The sequence below is a fragment of the Protopterus annectens genome, chromosome 4.part0 (assembly GCF_019279795.1).
Source record: "Protopterus annectens isolate FY-2018-M chromosome 4.part0, PAN1.0, whole genome shotgun sequence".
Lineage (NCBI taxonomy): Eukaryota > Metazoa > Chordata > Ceratodontiformes > Protopteridae > Protopterus > Protopterus annectens.
In genome coordinates, this window is record NC_056733.1 from 894820218 (window position 1) to 894847522 (window position 27305).

A 27305-nucleotide genomic window follows, 5' to 3' on the forward strand; every position below is an offset into this window, starting at 1 on the left:
TTCCTCATTTCTCAGAGGTTGTTGGTCCCTGGTGGTCCAGGGAACTATGCAGCCTGTCCCTTCTTCCCAAGTGGGAAAGGGATTTTACTCCAGAATGTTCCTGGTTCCTTGAAAGGAGGGTAGTTGGAGACTTATTTGGGATCTCTCCTTGCTCAACACCTTTCTTAAGGTTCTTTTTTTTTCAGATGTTTACTCTTCACACCCCGTTTCCTCTGCTATCCTAAGCATTTCTGGCGTCCTTGGATCAGAAGGATGCTTACCTTCACATTTCTATGCAATTTACTTTCAGGAAGTTTTTATAGTTATGTTGTTCTGTTTCTTCCTCATCTTCAAATCTCTCCTTTGCCCTTTGGCCTTTCTACTGCCCCAAGAGTATTCAAAAAATGCCTAGCTCCTGTGATTACCTTTTGTAGGCTCCAAAACATTCAGATTTTTCCTTATCTAACTGACCTGTTACATCAGGCTCATTCTCCCAGTTGCCTATCACAGGCCTTGTTCCCCATCATAATACATCTGGCCAGGGCAATCACCACAAGTTATCTCACTGAATGGACCTCCTTGCACAGTACAAGGGGTTACTTATCCATTCTTACTTGTCCACTTTTCACCTGGCAATGTGGGTGATAGGGTTTTGATCTGTTTTAGGCACCTGTTTTCTGGGGACATGCTAAGGATATTACAGGAGGCAAGAAAACCTGCAACCAGAAAGTCCTGTGTGTCAAAATGGAAGAGATTTTCTGTCTGGTGCCATGCTCATAACCACAACCCCTTTTCATGGGGTCCCTTTGGTTCTCTCTTATTTATGTCAGTTTCTCCAGTTTGACTTGGTCTATTCCTCCTCCTTGGGACCAAAATTTTGTTTTAGAAAAATTGACCCCTGGCTCCTTTTGAGCTTGCAAGTTCAACTTCTATGCAACACTGTACCTGGATGACTGTCCTATTGCTTGCTGTTAAATTCTGCTCAGAGGCTTTCAGAGCTTCAGTTCCTTATAGCCATCTCTCCTTTTTTGATGTTTCACGGGGGCAGGATGTCCCTTTGTACTAATTCCTCTTTTTATGCCCAAAGTTGTTAATGAGTTGTCTTTGATTCAAGCAGTACAACTCCCATCCTTTTCCTTCTTTTCAGTCTGCTAGTGAGAGGGTCCTTCATACCTTGGATTTGATAAAACCAAGACCATTCATAAGTCTGACCAGCTATTTCTTTCCTTTCATCCTGGGATATCTAAGGCCATTTCCTTTTGTTATTCTTTTCATGGCAAGTGTCTGCTTCTGTCAGAGCTCACTCCATTAGGAGGCGGATGCCTGATCTGGTTCTTCCTTCAAGGGAGTGGACACCAATTCCTTTCTTGAGGCTGCTACTTGGTCTTCAGTGCATACCTTTACTAAGCACTATAAATCAAATATGTTTTTTAAGGCCGGAGCAGGTTTTGCTAGAACCATTCTACATGGGTTTGTTGAGGGCTCTTCCCAGCCGTCTACCTTCCAATACTTTTCTTGAGCTTTTGTACTCTTCTTATGGTTAATACTGCAACAGTGATGTAGAAGGACATTTTACAGTTGTGTAAAATTTTACCATAACAGTAAATGTACTATTCTTCACTGTCACAGTATTCAGTCCGTTCCTTCACCCCATTTTTCTTTTTGTTTCCATCCTGGTCAAAGGTTTCCCTTTTCCATCTGTATTTTCTATTTCTGGATGTGCATAGCCTCTCTTGTCCTATAGAGACGGTTCTCTTTTGGGGCAATTCAGTTCTGGGGGGCTGCATCTGTACATCACCATTATGTTCTATGTCCTGTACAGGGAAGAATGTGTGATGTATGGTGCCTACAGGAGCTAAAGGTTGTGGTATACTGGCCAAACATTGGGCTATCCTTGGCAGGAGATCCCTAAGGTGAAGAAAAATGCAGCAGTGAAGAGTAGGACCATCTATGGTTGTGATAAGATTTTACACAACTGTACTTTCTCTGTGTGGTCACCTAAGGGTCAGTACTGCAATAGTGGATATTATTGAGAATTTAGAGTTGTGTCAGGAATTTTCTGTAATTGGAGATGCTTGAATATGTCTATTGGTATCAGTTGTGTCCCACCATCCTCCTTTTTCTCCTGGTATATAGTTTGGGATGGTATCCTAATCACCCTTTGTTAGCTTCTCTCTCTACACCACAGATGAGATACCTCTTCTACTCAGGGATTAGCAGCAGCAGCTTGGCAAGGCAGTTTGGTAGCCCTCAGGTTGAGGTTTGTGCCCCTTGGGGCTGGTGTCTGATGCATGAGTTGTGGCTGTGGTAGTTGTGCTGAATTGTTTTTTTCTAAGGCAAGAGAGATCATAAAATGTTGATGGCTGATCACTCTCTTTATCATCAAGCCTTCTTACATTTGAGTGGAAGGGCATCTGCCACGCCAAGAGAAGGAATGGTGAAGAAGTATAGAAAGCTGCTTCTGCATGCAGGAATCTTAGGAGTCCGTATTGAACAAGTGGATATACTCAAAACATCTACAACTTTGGTAAGGTGTAACATGATAATGGTTTCTGTTGAAGGGTGTATTTACCAGAAGTGCATGAACAGCCACTATAACAAAGTCCAGTTGTTTAAGAACTTTCCATAGCAGTAGATGTCCTACTGATCACTGTTGCAGTATTCTTATCATATGGGTTTTTGGCCACTGCCCAAAGACTACTGAGAGAGGAGACTTGCCAACTAGGAGGGACATAGGTGGAAAAGATAAGTAAACTCCCCACCGACAAACTTAGTGATGGCTCTAAATTGAAGGAAAGAGAAATTTTAGAGGCCAGGAAGAGAGGAAGGAAGGAAGGAAGGAAGGAAGGAAGGAGGGAGGGAAATAATACTGCAACAGTGATCAGTAGGACATCTGCTGTCATGGTAGGTTATGTCCTGACTGAGATTACTGCTGCAGTATTCTTAACGTATGAGTGAGTCCCAAAGCTGAAGGAGGCAGAGAAAGGGTGGTTAGCTAATGGAAGAATGAGCTGCTTGAGACCCAAACCGTACAGTCTTGGCAAAGGCAGCCCTGGCCCTGGAGAAAGCATCCATCTTGTATTTTTTGGTGAAAATGCACACACAGGATGAGGTGACTGCTCCCAAGATGGATGTGGCATTCAACGCCCTTGTGGAAAGGACCACTGCCCAAGTAGTGTGCACTTTTGAGCAGGAGAGCAAAGTCTTACCATAATGTTTATACCAGAAAGAGATGGTTTTTGATATCCATGATGCAGTAGTTTACTTTGGAACTGGCTGGTCCAGTTTAAAATCCACAAAGGAATCAAATACCTGTTTAGTTTTTCTGATAGTTTTTGTTTTGACCAAGTAGAACCTCAACTACTAGTGAATGTCTAGATTTCAGAATTCACCCCCCCCCCCCGGTTCTGGGGATTGGTGAAAAAAAAGGAAGTCAGGTGAGAGATGCTTCATTTACTATGTTGGGTGTTAAAGGATTGGCCCCAAGAGTCACCCTGTCCCTGTGGAATAGCCACGAGTGTCTGAAATTCAGACACTGAGAGACCAGCTAAGCCCCAACAGAATGATAGATTTCCAGATGTAGAAATTTAAAGTGGCAGTTGATGCTGGTTTGAAAGGGAAGAGTAAAAGTTATTCTAGCACAAAGTTAAGGTCCTGGGGAGGGGAAATAGTTTTTTCTTGGCAGCTTAAGATATAAAGATTCCGTCAAGAAAAGTTTGACCTACTTCCTGGACATGAGAAGGGAGTCAAGAGGCAGGCAAGCATTGATGGCAGACATGGGTCTTAATGGAAGAGTAGGCCAAACCAGCCTTTGACAATTTGCATAAATACTGAAGGACAGTGGGAACGTCTGATTAGCATTGGTCTTGGATTTGTTTGCGACACCACATAGAAAATCTTTTCCACTTAGCTGTGTAAGATTTTCTGTTGGTAGGTTTCATGGTTTCCTGTAAAACATGAACTTCCTTCTCAAAGAAGAGGTGCCTTTTAGGGATTAGGACCCTCTTATCCACAGAGTGAGACTGAGAGAGGCTAGATTGGTATGGTGAAGCAGACCTTGTTATGTGACTAGGTCTGATTGCTGTGCTGTTGTCCAGTGGTTTCCCTTAGACAGATGGAGTAGGATGGGAAACCAGTGTTGTCTTGGCCAGTAAGTGGCCAGAAGTAGAATTTTTGGAGCTTCCTTTTAGTCTTTTAGAAGGGTTCTTGGAAGCAGGGGCAGGAGGGGAAGGCATAGAGGAACCTCACTGACCACTGGAAAGAGATTGGGTCACCTCCAGGCTAAGGGAGAATGGTGTGCCCTACTGGTGTCTGTTTCAAAGACCTGCCTGTTGAAGGTCCATTTGTGATGGACCTCCAGGGATCTGCTTAAGGAGTCTGCCAGCACATTAACCTGGTAGGGAATGCAAGTAGCTGTCAAAGACATGTCACCTGTGCTAGCCTGCAGATAGGGTGAGACCTTCTGCCCCTCTGTTTAAATACCACATAACTGTGGTGCTGTCGGTGTACACAAAGATTGTGTCTGGTTTCCATAAGTGAGAGAAGATTTGCAGAGCTTGTAGGAGAGCAGTAATTTCTTTCAAGTTGATATGCTCCTTTGGGAATGGAGAAGACCATTTCCCCCTAGGCACCGTTTGAGGCATCTGTGTGAACAACTTGGGTGAGAGGAGCTGGGGAGAAAGAACCTGGTTTTCCCATCAGAGCAGGTCCTTTTGGAGGCAGGGTAGGACTGATCTGGTTATCCAGGGGATGACAATGGTGGGACCACACAGATTTTAGGTACCACTAATTTTCTTCATGTGTAGCCTGGTCCCAGGGAGCATTGAGAGAGGTAGCTGTCATGAAAACCAAAGCTCTGAGGATCTCCCTTGCTGTGCAGTATGGCACTAAGAAGAGGTGTTGGAAGAAGCTGGCCAGATTGTGAGGAAGAAAAGTATACATTGTGTGTGTCCAGTCTGCAACCCAGCAATGCTAGGTCATAAGAGGGTGTGAGATGGGAATTTTGCGAAATTGATTGCTAGTCCCAATATTGTTGACAGATGCACCATGTAATATGCATGCTTGAGGATGATGTCTGTGGAGAGAGCTTGGATCAGTAGGTTGTCCAAGTAAGGGAAAATGTGAATTCCGTGTGTGCAGCAGCGAGCCACCACTGGAAACGTTGAAGGCACGATCACTATTATTTTCTTTTTAGGTGTGATGTCTCCCTGAATGGTGTCTTTAGAGTACCTGGAACCTCTTTTCCAGACTAGGATTTTGGGAACACCATATGCTACTTCCAAAAATGATCAAGTGTGGTGCCTATGAGTTATCTGATATCTGTAAGGCCAAGGGAGCTGTACTGGCCTCCAGCAAGGGTTCAGTAGTGGACAACTGAGAGGATATCTGTACTGTGTTCTGTAGCCTTAGCTGGTACCTCTGACTTAAAAAAAAATGTTAAGACTGCAAATTGTCACAGGATCTCTTGAGTGTCTCCTTTGGTGGAAGGGTGATGGGGAATCTGCCATCTTTACTTGGGTCAGGCATTTCAAGGAATGTGTTAAGGGAGGAAAGACTCAACCTAAGGGTTTTTGGAATGAATGACCACAGATACAGCAGGATTTATAGTCTTCTATGCCCAGACAAAAAAGAAAAAGAAAAATGCAGTTATTGTGGAAGCCCTTTGCTACCTGCACTCACACTTACTCTTCCTAGCTGCCATTTATAAAAAAAAAAAAAAACCAGTTTTCAAAACACAGCAAAGTACAAAAAAGAGGGTTCTTCAACAGGGCACTAATCTGAAAACCAAATGCATGAAGCAATAGTACTAATGACCTAATGTAGAGCAGTCTGATGGATGTGTGACCTGCATTTCTGCTGGTGCTGTGATAGTTTGAGGAACTCTCATATATACCATGATGCATAAAAGCTGAGGTAATGCACTGAATATATACCTTTGTGAAGGTAAAGATTTGGTTCTCCAGCTGGATGGCTGTGAATGAAAACCCCATATGATAAGAATACCACAACAGGGATCTCGGTCAGAACAATTAGAGAAATGTTGGGTAATTCTGCAGAAGGGAAAGGTACAAATGCCGTAGCTACTGAATGGGAAATAATTTCTGCTTAGCCAGCCTTTCACTTATCAGTAAAGAAAGCAGTCTTTGTTTTCTTTCTGTGAAGAAATATGTTGTGGCTAAGCTATGATGTTACAAGTGGTCATAATAGCCTGACATGACAAAAATAAATTTTATCTGATGATAAAGTATCAATAAACAGCAAGAGAAAAGAGTGTCATCTCAGTCCATAGTTGTGCCATCTGCAAAGAATACCACAGCAAGTTTTGACCTGGTTCTGGAACATAAACGAAATAATTCTGACTGGCTTAGAAGACATGAGTTGAAGTAATGGCTTGGAGGGGTTGGTAGAGGCATGGAAGGGGGGCAGGGTTGTGAGCAACTGGCCTAGCTTACCCATTTTGGAGGGAGTGGATGATGGCACCTGGTCTGCCTGTGCCCTTGTTCAAGTGGAGGCATGTACAGAAGTCTTTGACTACAGTGACAAAGGCATGGATTCAAAAGCTGGGGATGGTAGCTGTCACAAAGCATGTATGTGGGAGCAAACACATTAGAGGAAGGGTACAGGACTATGGTGCCCACATCACCAGTGAGGGTATGATTAGGGTAGGAACAAATACATATATAGACTGTGTTATGAATGATGCAAGCCACTGACTGGAGCTTAAAGTTTGCATAATGGGCAAGGCCTTTGCCTCTCATGCACAAGGTTCAATCCTGACCTCTGGCCAAGGCATGGATGGAGTTTGCATGTTCTCCCTTGTTCTCTGTGGGGGTCTTCCCAAAAACATGCTGAGTGTTTACACCCCCCCCCCCCAAAGAATGGAGCTGTCAGTAGCAGCACAGGCTCTAGATAAGTGCCCTGTGGGAGGAAGAGTTGTAGATAATGGTTAAGGTATTTGCCTTATGGATGTGATACAGTTTGAGTCTCACTTTTGACATAAATTGGCTAAGATTAAAATGGATCACAAGGGCAGCTAGCCTAGTATGATAGCCTATATGTGGTCTTGGTCTGGGGGATAAGCTGCAATCTTCCATTGAAACTCCCTCTTTAAGGATTCTTCACATGCAGTTAGAATGGAAGTGTTGTTGCAGTGTATCACATGTGCCATGGAAACTCTCATTAGTGATATGTCAGATATGCCACAGAGAGAAACTGCCACTGATTGTGAATCATCCCATGGAGTGCAACATAAAAATCCATATATACAAAATCAATACTGGTAAACTTTTTTTTTGGGTGGGGGGCTCAAACCTGTTAGGGCTATGCCTCGATACTTCTAGTTTTACTATAAATTACTATATTTACAAAATGGGGGGGGGGTGTCTTTGTGCAGAGCCTGCAATGGTGGCGATTGGAGAAATCAGCCTCCTTGCAAAATTGTAGATTACGGTTTCATTTAGTTTAGTCTGTTACAGCAGTCTATTGCATGGGGGGGTAATATCTTGTGCAGTAGCCTTTAAGGTTATAATGTAGACCCAAGACCAGCAGTATGTAGTGATGAATCTTGTGCTGCATGCAGAGAATCTTTCACTGGCAATATGTTACTCCTAGTAAACTACCTACAGTGATGTAACGTATGCAGTCTGGAGGACAGCTGTCTATAGTGATGCATCATATGCAGCATGAAGAGAATCACTGGTGATACATTGCCATAGCAAGTTACCATCATGTACAGCATGGAGAGAAGTTGTTACCAGATGCATCCTGTCTGCCATGTAGATAGGTTATCACTAGTGATGCATCGTGTGCAACATGGAGAGAAGCTGTAGCTAATGGTGCATTGTGTGCACGCTGGAGTGAAGCTGTCACTAGTGAAACAAAACATGCGGTATGAAAAGATTATCACTAATGATGCACTGCATGCAATATGAAGAGAAGCAGTCACTAATGATGTATTATGTGAAACTTGGAAAGACGCTATGATTGTAATACATCACGTGCAAACATGGAAAGAAGCTGTCACTTGTGAAGAATCACATGCAATATAGACAGGTTGTCACTTGAAGTGTTGTGTGTAACATGGACAGAAACTGTACAGTAAAGTTGTGTACTCTTACCATAAATGTAGATGTTCGATATGTTCACTGTTACAGTCATTACTGTAGGGTTCTTCCTGCTGGCGGCAGCCCTCGATCGGCCAGTCCCCCAAAGTCGGGTCTGACGTCAGCTTAAATCGCTCCTGCCTTGATGTCAGTGCGCCAGGGGTATAAAGACCTCAGCCAATGCCATTTTCCCCAGTTTTTCTTGCCCCAGATGTCAGGTGCCCAAAAATAAAGGCCAAAAGCTTAATCAAAAAGAATAAGCAAACAAACCAGAACATTCCCAAATATCACCAGCAAAAATACCTTGGAGAAAAAAGAAATGTCAAGGAGACACAGACAGCACTCAAAGAACAACAAAAGATGGGGCAGGAGGGAGGGTAACCCAGACTGTAACGGTGAACATACTCTAACATCTACATTTATGGTAAGAGTACACAACTGTACTATGTTATTCGTGGTTCAGTTACAGTCATTACTGTAGGGTTGAATCCCAAAGCTAAGAAAGGGTGGATGGAGAAGGAACAGAAGGGGAGGCCACAAAACCCTGCAGGACTGCAGAGGCAAAGCCTGCCCTAGTTTTAGAATAGAGAGGGAGATTGTAGTGCTTAGAAAAAGTATGAACAGAACTCCAAGTTGCAGCTTCTAAGATCTCCTTGGTAGGAACTCCACTGAGAAAAGCTGCCGAAGTGGCAGTAGCTCTGGTAGAATGTGTTCTGACATTAACAGGAACAGGTTTACCATGATGAGAGTAACAGAACTTGATGCAGTGGGCAATCCACTTAGAAATAGTCTGCTTAGTGATTGCTCTCCCCTGTGAGGTAGAAGCATAAGCCACAAACAATTGGTCAAATTTCCTGAAAATCTTTGTCCTGTCCAGGTAAAAACAAAGCTGCCTGTGTATATCTAAAGAATGCAAAATACTTTCCTCTTCACTTTGAGGATTAGGATAAAAGGTAGGCAAATGAATAGTCTGATTCAAGGCTACTTTCAAAACCACCTTAGGCATAAAGGTGGGATTAGTCCTCGGGGACACCCTGTCCTGATGAAAAATAATAAAGGGTTCCACAGCCATGAGAGCTTGCAATTTCGAAATTCTTCTGGCAGAGGTAATGGCTAAAAGAAAAGCAGTTTTCCATGATAAAATCTTTAAATCTGTGGAAGCTGCAGGTTCAAAGGAGACAGTTAACTTTAGTTGAGATCCCAAGTGGGAACTGGTGCTCTTAAAGGAGGCCTTATATTCTTTGTCCCTCTCATATATTGCTTAAGTAATGGATGAGATAAGATTGGGGGATCTGTATTGTAATGTGCAGAAATAGCAGAAGCATGAATTTTGATAGATGAAAAAGATAGGCCCTTATGTAACATTTCTGTTAGGTACTGTAAAATCAGAGGAATGTTTGAAACTGCAGAATTAAAACCCTGGGCCTGGAGCAAAATCTTTTCCATTTACCTGCATAAGATTTCCTGGTGCTGGGCCATCTAGCTTCAAGAATTCTATCCAGTACCTGTTTGGTAAGGGTAGAACTGTTTAAAGACCCTGGATCCGTCAGGCTGCTAGATTCAGAGTTTTGACATGGCTGTGCAGGATCTGGCCATCTCGTTGAGACAGTAGATGTGGTAGTTGTGGCAAAATCCAGGGTGGACCCTGAGCCAGGTTCATCAGGGTGGAATACCAGAATTGCCGAGGCCAGTTGGGAGCCAGTAAAATCATTTACGGTCTGTCTTGTTTGATTTTCAGAAGTATCCGAGGTAGAAGAGGCAAAGGAGGAAAAGCATATACTGAGAGGTGTTTCCAACTGAATGAAAGGGCATCCACTTTCCATGCTAGCTTGTGGTAGGTCCTCGTGCAGAACGTTTGAAGTTGATGGTTTTGGGGAGATGCAAAAAGATCTTTGTCTGGGCACCCCCACACCTCCGTTATCATCCTGAATATCCGAACATCCATTCATGTGGATCCGAAAGATTTCTGCTTAGACTGTCTGCCAGAGTGTTGTCCTTTCCTGGCAGGAATTGAGCTTGTAAGTCCACCTTGTTGGCTAGTGCTGTGTTCCACAGAGCCATGGCCAATCTGCACAGGGGGTAAGAGTGAGAGCCTCCCTGCTTGTTTATGTACCACATCACCGTAGTGTTGTCTGTCTTTATCAGTAATTGCCCCAGTAGAATAAGACCTTTGAAGGCTGTCAGGGCATTCTGTACAGCTAGCATCTTCAAATTTATGTGCAGATGCATTTGGTCCTCTGTCCAGGCACCCTGAAGACATTTCCCTTGCATGTGGGCTCCCCATGCATAATCTGAAGCATCCGTCATTATGACTTGATTGGCTGGAATGGGACAGAAAGGCCTCCCCTTGTTCTGGAGACCGGCCTTGGCCCACCAAAGAAACTCCTGCCAGAGACGAGGCAAAATTGCGATCACTGTTTCCAGACTGTGGCAATGCTGAGATCATACACTCTTGAGGTGCCACTGTATCTTCCTCATATGCAGCCTTGCATATAGTATCAACAGAATGCAGGATGCCATGTAACCCAGAGCCTGCAGAATTTTTCTTGCAGACAGCTGACTCACTAATGCCAGATTTTTGAAATAAGAAGCCAGTTGCACATTTTTGTCTGGTGTCAAATAAGCCATCTGGGTTGTAGAGCTCAGAAGCGCACCCAGGAAAGTAATTTGCTGCGTGGGCACCAGGTTTGATTTCTTTAGGTTCACTGTGAACCCTAAGCACAAGAGAAGATGCTGCACAAATGCTAGATGCTGAAGTAAAGTCTCCTTGTCGTCTGCTTGAATGAGACAATCATCCAGATAAGGGTATATTTGAATTCCCTTCTGTCTGCAAAACACCATTACTGGTGCCAGGCACTTTGTAAAAACCCTGGATGCAGTAGATAAGCCAAAGGGCTCGCTTTGAATCTCAGGTACCTTCTGCACTCTTGCTGTATGGGAATATGCAGGTAAGCCTCCAAGTCCAAAGTCACCATCTAAGCGTTCTTGCTCAGCATAGACTGCAGCTGCTGCAGAGTGAGCATCTTGAATTTTTAGGAAGGTATTCAATATGAAAAGGTCCAGGATTGGTCTCCATGCATTTTTCTTCCTGGGAACCAGGAAAAGTCTTGAATAAAACCCTTGCCCCATTTCTGAATCTGGTACCAAACCTATGGCCCTCATATCCATGAGGGACTGAACTTGCCGTTGTGCCTCTGCCCATTGATGCTTTGGCAGATCTGGCCATCCATTTGATTTTGGCAAGGTATGGAAATGAAACCTGTAACCCCTTGAAACTATGTCCAAAACCCATTTGTCTTGGGTTATGCGGCTCCATTTGTGATAAAAAAGAGAGATTTTTCCTCCCAAAGGCGCATCCAGGAGGAGAGCCCCTGGAGCTAGTAAGGGAGAGTCATAATGACTGTTTCCTGTAAGGTTGTGACCTATCTTCCCCTCCCTTGGAAGAGGGGGCACTCCACTGCTTATTTCTGGAAGGGGACTGTGCCTGACCCCTACCTCTGGAACACCTGTATCTGCCCCTCTGAGGTCTGTCCAAGCTCGGAAAGGACCAAGGTTTAGCTGGCCAATTCCTGCTAAATCTAGGGGGTTGTACCTGTAGAAAATCTTTAACCGTCTGCATAGATTTGGCTTTGTCTTCCATTTTCTTCAGTACTTCCTCAGCTTTGGCCCCAGACAAAACATTGTGTTGTAAAGGGGCATCTAAAAGCTTAGCTTTAACCTGCTCCGGAAAACTTTGCTCCTTTAACCAAGCATGCCTCCTAATAACTGTGCCAGTTGCTGCAGCCCTGCAAGAAACCTCCAAAGAATCAAAACCACAGTGCGGGGTATGTTTACCCACCTGCTCAGTAGCATGCAATAAATCCTGTAATTCCTAATTGTCTGCACCACCAGAAACAGCAGACATCTTTTGCTTTAACACAGACAAAAGGTATTGCCGATATTTTAACATATGAAATTGACAATTCAAAGCTCTAATAGACAATGTAGCAGAAGTATAAACTTTTTACCCCATCTTTCCAAGGCTCTGGACTCTTGGTCAGAGGGAATAGGATTCTTAGCAGAGGCCGCTTTAACACCCTTAGTGCCCTGAGAAATAGTTTCTGGATCAGCTGAAAGATTCTTAAAAAGATATTTGAGGGAATCTGGAACCCTATAATACCTATCCGGTTTGACAGGAGCAGGAGGAAAAGAATCAGGAGAGAAAGCTGCCTCTGTAAAAACATCATCCACAATGTTCAATACAGGGGGAATAGCCAGGGGTCCATGCTGTGGAAGCAGAAGAAAATCCCTAAGCCTTTTCTTAGATTCAGAGTATTCCTGCCCTTCCCAGTGAAAATGCTCTCTCATGTCATGCAAGGTTTCCCCAAATGAAGAATCCTCGGGAGGAGAGGCCGAAGGAAGGGATTCTTCAGCATCAGAATCCTCATAAGGAGGGAAGGAATAATCCTGCTCAGAAGAAGCAGCAGAAGAAATTGAAACTTGATCTGAGGAATCATAATCTGGCTCTAGCCTAGGTCTCTTGTCAGGAGGGGGATGAGAACCCCCTGATCATAGTTAACAGGTCTTCAGCCATTCTAAGCATCTGCCTTTGAGGTCTAGGGCCCTGAACAGAAGGTGCCTGTGCATGCTGCTTTGTCTTTGCTGGAGCCTTAGTCTTTGCCCTTGACTGCAAAACTGGAGTCATCTGTACATGAAGCTGTGTAGGCCTAAAAACTCCCTCAGAAGCCGGTGCCTGCACAGCAGCTCCGGACCCATCTGAGGGAGCAATAGCCGGAGGTCCAATCCCTGAAAAGTCTGAAGGCCCCATCGGCTCCTCACGGGAGTCTGTACAGGCAACCGGTTCAAACGTGGCGGATGACAGGGGCTGCAAAAGCACCTCACTGACGACAGCCGAACCGACAACTGGCTCTGGTTGAATAAAGTCATCCACTTTGGATCTCGGAGGCCTGTCTTTATCCTTGTGCCTCTTATATACTGCAGTAGCCGGATAAGAATCCAACGACATATTGTAATTAAATCTTTTTCCAAAATAATGGAAGGCAAAATCGTACCTACGCCTAATAGTGCGTTGATTAAACTTAGCACAAAACCTACAATTAGCTACGTCGTGGTCAGGACCTAAGCAAGGTATACAGTAAGAGTGAAAATCCTTATGAGGTATTTACTTCCCACAAAAAATACAGTTATTAACTTTTTCTGATATTGGACTGGAGCAAGAAAAAGGTTTCACCAACGGGGTACTTAGCTCAAAAGAAGAAGTCTTCAATTCAAAAGCTACCAAAAATAAACAGGAGTCGGCCGACCTGCACTTGCAAACTGCTTTGCAACGGGCACCGCATGGCAAGAAAGACTGGGGAAAATGGCGTCAGCTGAGGTTTTTATACCCCTGGTGCACTGATGTCAGGGCAGGAGCGACTTCAGCCAATGTCTGACCCGACTTTGGGACTCTGGCCGATCGAGGGCTGCTGCCAGCAGGAAGAACCCTACAGTAATGATTGTAACAGTGAACCACGAAGAACACTCTAGTGTTGCATAACATGCAGTATGGTGAAGCTGTCACTGGTGATGCATCACATGCAGCCTGGAGTGAGGGTGTCAGCACTGATGCATTATATGCAGCATGGAAAGAAGTTATCACTACTGTAATATTGTGGAAAGGTATCGCTACTGCAAGCACATGCACAAGAGGGAAGCTGCTGCTAGTCTTCTATTGCATACAGCATCAAGAGGGAGCTGTCAGTAGGGCTGTTTTATGTCCAGCTTACACATGAGCTCTCACTAGTGGTATATACATGCTGTATAAAGATATTCTATCATTGGTAATATTACATACATCCCAAAGAGAGAGTGTCATGTGGGAAGCATCCTGAACAGTATACAACACCTTATCACTCATTAAAACAGCAGTTTGGAAGTGGAGGATGGGCCTTCGATAATGATGTGCCAGGTTACACCAGTACTGTTGTTTTACCTCATGCCTCCTTCCAGCTACCACATTCAGGATATACGGAGCTACTAATGTAGTTGGAGCTGTATGTTGGTCAAGTGTGAAGTACATCATAATGGACCCCATCTGCCAAATGTATAATTTCTTAGACACCTAATCACAGTCATTACTAAAATAAATAGAAAAGAAAGAGCAATGACCAACACGGACAGATGGTGCAGTTGTTTGCATGTCACAGTAGCAGTTGTCATCGTAGGAATAGATCTGAATGCATAATTTGGATTTTACTTTCAAAATAAAGCAGTTAAAGGATGTAATGTGTCTGAGGAAGTGCAGAATTGATTACAAAATGTGCACTATGTACTGCTGAAGAAGATAGATCTCTGTTACCTTCCTCTCACCTGTAGTGCCAACTGGACTTTCAGATAAACGATGACTTGGCTGTAGGTGCTGCAGTGTGCTTTCAGGACTCTGTAAGTGAACCACCTGTGCTTGCTGCAGTCCTCCCTCTGAGGTGCTCTCAGAGTTTGTCATTAGAATCTGTAGGAAACAACATGGCTGCTATAAGAACTGAGATGGACATTGTGATGACCTGAGCATTGAACCAAATAGTAAAGGCAATACTAGGAAAACTGGGACACTGCTGTCATTTGCAGAGTGTAAATAATTTAGTCGATTATGCTATGATGTAAGAGAAGTAACTTACTAGGACTGGGATAACACTGGCTTAAATACCTTAATTCCCTACCATGTCAGGTAGGTTGAACTCCATTTGTGGATGGTAGGAACATGTTTCCCACTCCACAGGGTAGGATCTTTACGGCTGTTTTTCATCACTTTAGATAGGGGAGCATTTTGCTTTTTATTATTCCTGACCAAGAGGTTTGTCTCCTGTCTCATGATTGTTCTGTTTGTAGTAATTTGCCACTGTAGGTGGCAAAGGCATATTCTGGTATGATCCATTCCATGTGGATACTTATGCTTCAATGCCTTTATCTACTGCCCTCAGTCATTCCATCTGTATCCTACTTCCCCTACTCCTAGAATGGGGCCATTCTCCCTCAGTGAGATGAATTATCTTACTTGTACCTTGCTAGTATACTGAAAAATGTACCCCCCAACACTGACTTCACTGGATAGTGTAATGAAACATCATGTCATTTTTACACTATTCTGCTTTATTGCATCTCTCCATGTGTACAAGCCTGCATCCATGTGCCAAGTCCTTGATAACTGTCCTCTGCTTCCATTTACCAGGCCCTTGATATCTAACTTCTGATCCCATATGTCAGGTCCCTAACATCTGACCCCTGTGGTTTTGTGTCAGGCCTCTGATATTTGATACATGTGTCTGTGGGTTAGACCCCGATACCTGACCCCTGTGTCCATGTGTCAGTCCCCTGAGTACTGATCCCTTGACTTCTGAATATATATTTGTGTCAAGATCCAAAAATCTAATTCTTGTATTTGCATAGCTGTTCCCTAACATCTGATTTCTGCATCCATTTGCAAGGCCACTGACATCTGATCCTTTTATTCGCATATCAGGACCCTGACATCTGAATTCTGCAGCCATGCATCAGGCCTCCTGACCTCTGACCTTTTCACACGTCAGTTGCAGGTATCATAACCCCTTGTGTCTGTGCATCAGGCCTCTGACACCAGCATCTGTGTGTTAGACCCTGTGAGCCAAGTCTTGTGTTAGTGTGTCAGACTCATTAAATATGACCTCTGTTTCCACATTAAGCATGTGATACAAGACCCTGGGATCTGACATTTGATCCCTGTGTGCATGTGTCAGGTCCTTGACATGTGATACCTCCATTTATGAATTGGGCAAATATTTGACCACTGCTTTCTTGTGTTAGGCACTTGACAACTTACCCCTGAATCTATGCATCAGGCAACTGAAAGATGACCCCAATGACATCTGATCCCTGCTTCCATATAGCAAGGTTTGTGACATTTGGTCCCTGCATACATGGATGCATCAAGCTTCTGACATCTGACCCCAAGTTTCCATGTATCATATCCGTGACATCTGACTCCCTGTTTCCAAGCATGAGGTCCAAGACATCTGACTGCTGCATCCTGCATCATACTCCTAATGTATGACCTCTTATTTGACTGCATTAAGTCCTTGGCATGCCATCTGCATGCATGCATGCATCATACCCCTGACATCTGACTCTGTCATCTGTGCTTCAAGTCCCTGATATCTGATCCCCTGCATCCATGCATCAGATCTCTGACACCTACCTCTATGCATTCATGTTTTAAACCACTGCTATCTGAGCCCTACTTCATAACCACCCCCCACATGCATCATGTTTCTAGTATCTGACCCCTTCATCCAGGCATTATAACCTTGACATCTGACTTTCGCATCAGTGTTTCTGGCCCTCAGTACCTGTGCTTCAGCCCCTTCCCCCAAGTCTGACCCTCTTGTATCTGTGCTTCAGACACCTGAAATCTGACCCTACTCATCCATGCTTCAGATCCTTGACAGATGGTCCACGAATGCATTAAGTCTGTGACTTCTGACCTCCTGCATCCATTTTCAGACTCGTGAAATTTAACCTGTCTCCTGCATCTATGATTCATGTACATCTGACTTTTTGTGTCTATCCCTCAGGAGTGCATGTGTCAGATCTGTGACATCTAACTCCCCGCATCCATGTGTTAGGCTCCTGACCTCCTGCACCTTTGATTTAGACCCAAGAAGTCTAACTTTCTGCAGTTGTGCTTCAGGCCCCTGACATCTGACCGACTGCATCGGTGCTTCAGACCTCCTCAAACCCTAAACTTTTGCATTTATGCTTTAGACCCCCAACATCTGACCTTCCTGTATCTATGCTTTATGCCCCTGTCATCTGACTCCCTGTATCCAACCCCAGGCCCCTTACATATGGCCATGCATATAGTAAGTCCCAGACATCTGAGCTTATGCATCCATGCCTATAGTAAGTCTCAGACATCTGAGTTTATGCATCCATGCCTATAGTAAGTCCCAGACATTTGAGCCTATGCATCCATGCATGTAGTAAGTCTCAGACATCTGAGCTTATGCATCCATGCATGTAGTAAGTCTCAGATGTCTGAGCTTATGCATCAATGCATATACTAAGTCTCAGACATCTGAGCTTATGCATCCAAGCAACAGGCCTTGGATGTTAGAAGTGCAACAGCAGATGAACAGGGTCTCATGGAGGGCCAGAAACGGCCAGTCGTCTCGCAAACAATGTGGGTATGACATCCATCAGTATAAGGGAATGTAACTGGATCGACTGTTTACTGTCGTGCAGGCAGTAAAAAAAAAGATTTAGCAGGTCACTATTGCATAGAACACTACCCCTCGTTAAAAGCAGCATTTTTTTCTCCTTAAAACACTGATTTCTGTAACCAGTTATAATGTGCCTTTCATAATTCAGATTAACTTGTCCCAATTCTGATGGTGCTATATATCACACTTTAATTCCTTTATTACCTAAAGTACTATTTGTAACAAACAAAATATTGTCTTTTCTTTGAAAGAAAAAAAAAAAATAGTAGTGTGACTGATACATTTGCTAAACTGCACTATACATTGACAGTAGAACTGGAGAAAGTTGTCGAATTTAAGTGATTGGAACTAGTGTGGGTTGGTATACTTGATCAGCCTAATATATAGTCCCATACTGTTACCTGCTTTGTTGGTGCAAGGCTGGTCAAAGCACTGAGATTTCCTGTTTCTGTTATAACCATGGTTTGTGGGAAGATGTTTGTGGATGTGTATGCTGGGACTTCCGACTTGTGACTGTATACAGCTGGAAAAGAAAAGTGTAGTTATTACTGTGTGCTCTACCAACAGTGCACATGAATATGAAATGTAAATTGACTCTTCTGCAACCTTATTTAGAGGTCCAAATGTCTGAATTTCTACAAATACTGAACTTCAGTTTGGGATTAAAAAAAAAAAAAGAGCTGTGCAATTACATCTTGACAGTTTTGTTTGTAGAAGTCATTTTTGTTACTTGTACCATGACTGAAAGGATCAGGTGATGCAATACTTAGAAGTGATTTGCTGATGTTTCTGTATACATCATGGCACCGAGTCAAGTGAGACACCTTTGAGCATTAAAGTCTATGGATGCAACAGATGCTTTGCCTTTTTCTATGTGACTGAGGTTAAACGTTTATGCTTTTTCTCAGTGATGTCAGTGCAAGAAAAATGTAAAGTTCACAATTAATTTTAAATATGAAAGTGATAACCAGAATGTTCGGAAATACCTGCTTTGCTCAATGTAGTGCAAAGGTAGGTTTCAAAACCTCAGTAAATCACTTTAAAGAATTGTTCCAAAATAACCTGCTGCTCTCCCAAATCCTGTTTGTGTGTGAAGTACCGCTGTTCCTTCTTAGCCTCTGCAAAAGGATACTGACTTGCATGAAAGCAAAGTCTATAAAAAAAAAAAAATTGAGCATTATTTATATCCTGCTGATAAATGAAATTGTAGGAAAAAGATCCAGGTTTCGAAGGTTCTTGCCAAAAAAAAAATAATAAATAAAACTATGGACACTCGAGAGACTCTCAAAGCACTTTGCTGGTTATCCCCATGTTTTGCATGCTGATATGAGAAGAGGGTGGTTGCTAGCCTAGCCTTTCATGAGGTGCATTAATAATGTTGTCTATAGATTTTTTGTTGCCTTAGTAGTGCAAAGTATAAGACTAAATGGGAAGCTGAGCATGATGTGCTCATGATGTTAAGAAACTCAGCCTCTGATACTTAATATTAGTGTCTTTTATCAAGGAATCTCTAAATCAGAAAACAGCTTTAATCTGCTTTCATACACTTGAGAAACATCTTCCTAGGTGACTGTCCCTTCAACCATATCCTACCAATTTGAAAGGAGCTTTAGATAGTGTTTGAAACCCCATAAAGTAAAGAGTAGTAGCTGCTACTCTTAAATGTCAGTAGGTATTCACTGCAGTTGTTTTCAGCACCAGCAAAGTAAATCAAAGCAGTAATGTTAGAAAGTTGGGAATGTGCCATTTACTTTGTCACAGCAGAGTACCTTCTGTAAAAACATGTGCATTTCATTTTCCTGTGTGGCCCATATCTTTCTCACTGTTGCAGGATAATTTTTTTTTTTTTTTTTTTTTTTTTGCAGTTAATAAATTACTCAACTGGAAAAACCATACCCATTTTCCATAGAAGGAGGAAGCTACTACATGATAGAGCAAAATCCCAAAAAGGGAAGGCATCTCTGATCAGTATTAGCAAAAAACTACGGGCACTCATAAAATCGTCTAAGGCCAGCTTCGAGAGAAAAATTGCATAGGGCACTAAAGATAATCACAAGGCTTTCTTTAGTTATGTTAGGAACCTGGGTGGGAATTCCCAGATATGCTCAGAATTAGTCCAAAATGACAAAAAATACATTGAACCCACAGACATTGTCAACATCCTAGCTGACAGGCTCAGCGCAAACTCCCCCCCCCCCCACCAAAAGGGCAAATATCTATCGCAGCAGAGTGCTGCCCCCCTGACATCTCAGATGCTCAGGTAAGAGCCACCCTCTCCAAAGCAAAAAACACAGCATCAATGGGACCAGACGGTGTCCCGGGCTGTGTCCTACATGAACTCCAAGAAGAGCTAAACCCAAACATAAAACTACTGTTCACTCTCAGCCTTACTACAGGATATGTACCCAAAGAGTGGCGTACAGCAACAGTGATCCCTCTCCACAAAGGTGGTGCCTCAACGGATCCTGGAAACTATCGCCCCATAAGCCTGACTAGCTTGGTCTGCAAAGCTATGGAAAGGATCATCATGAACCTCATAAATAAAGATATTGGGGACCTACAGACACTGGATGCTACCCAGTTTGCCTTTGTTAAGGGCAGATCCTGCCTCTTAAACTTGGTCGATTTCTTTGAAAGAGTCACCAAGGCCATTGACGAGGTGGTCCACACAGCCTACCTGGACCTCGCAAAAGCCTTCGATACAATACCCCACTCGGGCATTATAGATAAGCTCACCAGCTTAAATATAAATCCCTATGTCACTAGATGGGTTGCAAACTGGCTCAAGGACAGAACCCACATGGTTAGAATTGCTGGAGCCATGTCAGACTCCAAACCAGTTACAAGTGGTGTCCCACAAGGCTCAGTCCTGAGACCTCTCTTGTTCGGTATATATTTCTCGAAGGTACAGGCCAACATGGAAGGACTGTGGCTGACCAAGTTCGCAGATGACTGCAAACTGGGCCCCATAATCGACTCTCCAGCCGACACAAGCATCCTCCAAAAGGGCCTCATAGAAACAGACAACTGGTGCCAGAGCCATGGCCTCAAGCTAAACGCCAAAAAGTGTATAGTCATCCCCTTTGGCAAAAACAAAGTGCCCAGAAATTACCACATAGGTGGTAATCCATTAAGTACAGAAGAAGTAATTAGGGACCTGGGGACCCAAGTTGATAGCAATCTCTCATCTGACAACCACGTGGCCAAAGTGGTTAGAAAAACATTTTATATAGCCCACCTAATCATGAAGGGATTCACATCTAGATCAGTGGAGGTCATCGTGCCTCTTTACTCATCCCTCATCAGGCCCATAATTAAGTACAATGCCCCTTTTGGGATGTACCTTACCAGACACCTGCAGCAACTAGAAAGACCCCAAAAGTACCTCACCAAGAGGATCAAAGGGCTCAAACAGATGCCATATGCTGCCCGGTTAAAGAAACTCCAGCTCTACTCAGTGGCATACTGCCTGCTCAGAGGCGATCTGTGCCTGACGTATAAAGCCATATCCAACCCGGAATTAATGGACATGCTGCACCTCAGAAAATCCAAATCCCATCGAGCTATGCACTTGAGAGACTTGAACCTCAGCACTGAAATAAATAGGACATGCTGGAGGGACAGATTCATAACCCAGAGGCTCCCTTCACTCTGGAATAAAATTCCAGTCCAGGTTAGGCAGAGTCCCTTATTGACTTTCTTCAAGAGGAATCTCGATGAGTGGATGGGAGATCGTAGGTTTACCCCCGGGTATCACTTCTGTGTCACCGTTAGAGGCACAGTATACTAACCTCGAAAAAGGGCATAGCAAAATTAATTTGAAATGGGTGGCGAAAGCCAAACACACACTGGCTAGGCTTATAAATGCCCTAGGGCAGATAGCCTAGTATGAACCTATATCCGCAGTGTGTCCTTTTCTAATTTAGAGTCCATTGCATATTTATTATATGTAGAGAATAAGTAAGACTTGCCTTTCTTCATCAGCACAACTTAATCAGGTCCAAAAGCACACCTCGGGGTAATGTATCACCTAACAAATGACTGTAGCAAAACCAAAAGAAAGAAAGGTGAATACTCCATGACAATCTAAGCAAACCAGAAGGATAGCCAATTCATATGACAATAAATCTACAAGTATGTGTGAAAAGAACAACCTCTTTATTCAAGGAAGTAAGTGCTATCGCATCTCCCTGGATGCTTCCTCCGACTTAAAATAAACTCCATCATTCAAAATCACGTAAATATCACATTGCTATCATGAAAACCAATAAAATGTCTCATATCAGACATGTGACAAAATGAGGCAACATCCCTAAAAATATAGCTCATCTACAATTAAAGTCGTATATTCATAAAAAACCTTCACATATGTCACTTCTAAATAAATAATAATTATAAAATTAAAAAGTGCATCTAAAACTATAGAAAATACATGTAAATAGGTATATAAAAAATATATATATAACGATGTATAAGTAAAAACATATACTTATAAGTATGTATACATATAAACTCTATAATACCTATGCAACCAAAATATCATAAAGGCTAACTACTTAAAGGGGGGGGGGTTCTCGAAGGGGGGGGGGGTTCAGGAACACCACTACAGCTTCATTATAATATCAAGGTATCCATATTTAATGCTTCAGTGGTTTATCTAAAAGAAATGTCTTCAATGTAGACCTATCATTCAAGCCATGTCCTTTATTTGTAGTTAACCTAATTATCCATTTGGCTTCGTCTTTTTGGTAGGAACTAACCCTAGCTTTAGTTATAGAAACACCAAGTCATTAAAAAGGTTGCTCTGCTATGAGAAGAGAGGAAAAAACAGATTAACCTCCTCTAGGAAGGGAACCTATGTATGTCATAGCTGCAATCAATGTGGTTTTATCATGAACACCAATGGTTTCGAACATCCAGATACAGGTATCAAGTATGAGTTTAGCCAGTATGCTGATTGTAAATCGAGAAATGTGGTTTATTTAGCTCTCTGTAATAAATGCAAATGTTTCTCTTTTGGCAAAACGAACAGAACATTAAGGGAACACATATATGCCATCAACAGAGAGAATGAATGCAATGCCCTAGCCAATCACGTTTTACAAAATGATATGACACACACCTTCAGGTTTATGGTTTTGGAATTTATATATGTCACAGAAAGGCTAGGGAATATCAGTAATTATACCAAAAAAGAGGAAGCCAAATGGATAATTAGGTTATAGCAGATAAAGGACATGGCTTGAATGATAGGTCTACATTGAAGCCATTTCTTTTAGATAAACCACTGAAGCATTAAATATGGATACCTTGATATTATAATGAGGCTATAGTGGCGTTCCTGAACCCCCCCCTTTGAGAACCCCCCCCCCTTTAAGTAGATAGCCTTTATGATATTTTGGTTGCATAGGTATTATAGAGTTTATATGTATACATACTTATAAGTATATGTTTTTGCCTATGCATCTTTATATATGTATATTTTTATATACCTATTTACATGTATTTTCTATAGTTTTAGATGCACTGTTTTTATTTTTATAATTATTATTTATTTAGAAGTGACATATGTGAAGGTTTTTTATGAATATATGACTAATTGTAGATGAGCTATATTTTTAGGGATGTCGCCTCATTTTGTCACATGTCTGATATGAGACATTTTATTGGTTTTTATGATAGCAATGTGATATTTAAGTGATTTTGAATGTTGGAGTTTATTTTAAGTCTGAGGAAACGTCCAGGGAGATGCGATAGCGCTTACTTCCTTGAATAAAGAGGTCATTCTTTTCACACATACTTGTAGATTTATTGTCATATGAATTGGCTATCCTTCTGGTTTGCTTTGATTGTCGTGGAGTATTCACCTTTCTTTCTTTTGGTTTTACAACTTAATCAGGGACTGCATATAGAAAGATTTGCAGATGACCACAGTGCATTTTCTTGTTGACACTGGTATGCTATTAACTGAATTTCTGAATAATAGCACATTATTTCAGGTAACATTAGTACTTTACCCATAATGCATTGCAGATTAACAAAAGATAATAGCAGATCTGTTATCAAGCAAGAGAAAATAAAATATGAACCAGTGACATTTTTAACAAAATTAATAGTATCTTCAGTGTTTGAAACATAGCTGGTAATGAATACTGTTTAAAAAAAATGCATCAAAATCTTATAAAAATTACCAAAAAAGAAACACACCTTGGATACATTCTCACAGTCTGAAATATGACACTCATGGATATGGTATCACAAAAAAAAAAAAAAAAAAAAAGTTTCATCTGGTGTTTTCCGATATTATCACTACATTTATTATTCAAGTCAAATCAATTTATGTTTGTAGAACTATTACTTTCACCAATCCTAACAGGCCTGATAGTATACAGTCATTTGAGATCTCCAATTAGAAGTCATAATAAAGGACCTGTTAAAGTTTAACACCTTTTGTCTAAATGTGTTTTTTCTCTTGGCATGTTCCTTAATATTTAGCTGAGGCAGTGCTTGCAGTTTGGTATAGCTCGTTTAGGATACAGAAGACCGGTCTGATATCAGGGCCCCTCCTTGGTGGTTTTACAGCTGGGTTTGGTATAGATCATTTAGGATACAGAAGACCAGTCTGATATCAGGGCCCCTCCTTGGTGGGTTTATCCTGCCTTCTGTTCCAGTTGTGCTGTTCTTGCATTTGAGGACATGCATCATCACCTGAAACAAATCATTACATCATACACTGCACTCAGTCCTTGAGCCTAACACTTTTTTTTCTGAAATGCTTGAGCAGCCTGGATCTTGACCTACACGTATAATGTGAAAATGTTCCTGTGTTCAGGGCATGAAGCACCAAGGATTTCAAGCTGTTCATGTGAATGTTAAATTATGGATGAAAATCTGCTTTGTGGCATCTGTTTACAACTTTGGACAAGAACAAGACATGAAATACAGGCATGAATGCCAACAATTCAGCCTGTCCACCCAGAATCATAGAAGAAAGAAACTTCTGGCCTACCCTCACATCCAAAGTAGTATGGTGGTGTCTGAGATTGTTTAGCTCAGGAATTGGCAGGTGGGTCTCATAGACAGTTCCATTCCTTAATAGATCAGGTGTTAAACATTTCCATTCTAGAGGAGTACAGGGTCAATAAAGAGCCAGTAGAGGCAGTTTCTGTGATGTCCACAGTAGGCTGTCATGTGACCTGGTGTAATTTAATTATACTTACTATGCCAGGGTAGAAGACCAATGTATGTGCCTGCGTACTGGGGGCCTGGTTGAGACAATCATCTTTCAAGGAGGAATTCAGACATTTCATACTGGTTGCTCAACGTTGGAGAGAGACTCATATCTTAAACAAGAAGCAGTCCATATCTACCAGTGAAGACCTTTATGAACTCCATTTTGCCCTCTTTTTCTTCTACTAGGCTGAACTAACCACCCTACAAAGACGTGTTGTCTCATAGACCAAGGAATACCCTCAACATCACATTGCCCTGCTCCCCCCAGCTTCCTAATCACCAGACTTTCCCAGCTAAACAACCCACTTGTTTCATTACCTACTGCAGAGGGTGAAAGTCAGCCAAGAGGGGCACCATTGGGGGACTTATGGCTCTTCTACATACATTCCTCAGCCAAGCAGGAGAAGAGGGATGTACAACAGGCATTGGTCAGCCGTCACTTCTGTAAGGGACATTGACAGCTAGCAGCCCCCCCCCCCATCTCCACTAGGGAATTTGCACTTCTTTGTGTGTCTGAAATCCTCCCCTTCTCCTAGGATATGCGAGCAGGTCATGTCTGTCACTTGTTACACTCTGCTCCCTAATGCTGAGACCATTATTCAAACTCCTGGCTTGCAATCAGGGCTTCATCCCTTCAATATTGTTTTTTCTTGGTATGTTTTCACAGTCATAAAACCTCATCTCCACTTTCTGAAGGAATGCACAGATCAACAATATCTAAAAACAAACATCACTGCCAGACAATGACATATGTCAGTTTTGTTATTCCAACGAATAATACTTCAACACAATCAAATCTCCACATCACGTACTAATGCTGTCATGGGAACAGTTTCAGTCAAAGACCTTCATCCACATGATCTAAGCAACAAGTTTCAAATGCTGATATAAATAGTCTGTTTCAAATATCACCAATGCCAAGTGAACATTTAATGGCATACCTTATACGGGATAATGACTACATGTATTAATAACCCAATAAAACTACAAAGAGATGTCCTGTATAAATGTTCTTTGTCATAAACATTCATTTAATTATGGATTTAAAAATAAATAAATACCCACATTTGTTCTTTCTGACTTAAATTCAGGCAAGAAAATGTATTTGGTTTATGTGAAACTAAAAACAGCCCCTGGATGTTTTATTAGATGTGTATTTTGTGCATTAGTTAATCTTTTACTCTGTATATCTCTCAAGTTTTTCAACATATGATCTTTAAACATCCTTGCTATATTAGCAATATTAAAAGTGAGCACAAAGTTTACTAGGTAAATTATGAAATAACTAGTACAATTAATCAAATGCCTTATTCTGTACTCTTTTACTGTATCCATGGTAGTAATTGTTTTTTGTTTTACATAGTACTCTATAATGGGTAGAATTTCCTCAGTGGGAGCAACTCACCAAATCAGTTCCAGTAAGAGTAATCTATACCAACTGAGACTTTGTACGCAACTTATACTGACTTAATAAGTGACACTTTTTCCTTTCTGGAAAGAAACTTCACATCTTTCTGGTAAGACTTCAGGTATGTCATTATTTGATAGTGAAATGTCTCAGTGGTTATTTATTTATAACCTCCACGAACTAATAAATATTTGTAGAGTATGTAGTAACAAAATATGTTCCAAAATCCTTCATATTGTTAACCTCTTTATTTTCTAGTAAATCTACATGGTTGTGTTATTAGTAATTTTTAGTGTATCTAAAATATCTTGATCTTTATAGCCCCTAGCTTTGAACCTCTCTACTAAGTCATAAGCACACTTGTATTCTAACAAATCAGAACAAATTCTGTTTGTTCTAAAACATTGTGATTTGGGAACGATTTTAAAATGTGATGAGGATGGTAAATGCCTTCTTGTAATAAAGGCATATGACAGATAATGCATTGTTCTCACTTCTTTTTACTGAAATATCCAAAAAAGCTCCAGATTTTTGGTTGTACTTAACATTAAAATGCAAGTTGGGAGGGTTGGGAGGGTGGCCTAATGGTTAAGGTGTTTGCCTTACAAACACAAGGTGCAGGGTTTGAATCTCACAGGGGATAATTGGCTAGGCTTAAAATGTCTCACAAGGGCGATTAGCCTAGTACAAATCTATGAATCTATGAATCTATGAATCTAAGTCCTACTTGCTTGCATTCAAGTATTCAGCAAACTCAGATGACCATATAAGCCAATAGTCAGCCAGAAACATGCCACATATCCACAGTCCCCAAAGTAGATTGTGTTCTGCATCCAGTAACATCATATCCCCCAAAATAAAATCCATAAAAAGATTTACAAATATTAGAGCAAATAATGCTTGCATGGCTGTTCAATTGAACTGTAAGAAACACTCATTAGTACAGTAAAAAACATTCTTTGTCATAAACATTGGATTTATAAAGCCAACATTCCAATGCTTTCAGGCTTATCCATTAAAGAAAGTATAAACAGAATTTACATTTAAGGTACAACGGTACCATCAAGGTTCTAACTGTATTTCTTGAATCAGTTGTAAAAACTGTGTTGAATCCTTAAGATGGTAACTGACAGCTGTGACAACAGAGTAAGATTTAGGGTAAAAAAAAAATCAAATAATGGTTCAGTAAAAGAACATTTTGATGAACAGCAAAATGTGTACGTGGAGATCTCTGCGCATCTTTATGCATTCTGGATAAAATGTAGAAAAGCTGTGTCTGGGGGTCATCCACCATCAATCAATTACACACATTTTGCTTAGAATTCCTTTATCTACTAATTTAAATCCTTAATG

General features: G+C 41.7%; 1 protein-coding gene across 3 annotated transcripts in view; it reads right to left on the minus strand.

Annotated features, from left to right (window-relative positions):
• Positions 1-27305, minus strand: part of HNF1A (HNF1 homeobox A) — a 457456-nt gene that overhangs the window by 55021 nt on the left and 375130 nt on the right. The window contains exons 8-9 of one of the 3 annotated variants that reach the window (XM_044068854.1): positions 17713-17834; positions 14430-14568 (exon numbers count right to left, since the gene is read on the minus strand). In XM_044068854.1, coding sequence (XP_043924789.1) covers positions 14430-14568; positions 17713-17834 — 261 coding nt within the window. Of the gene's footprint in view, positions 1-14418; positions 14569-17712; positions 17835-27305 lie in introns of all 3 variants that reach the window. The other 2 variants (XM_044068855.1, XM_044068856.1) reach the window with 2 other exon arrangements.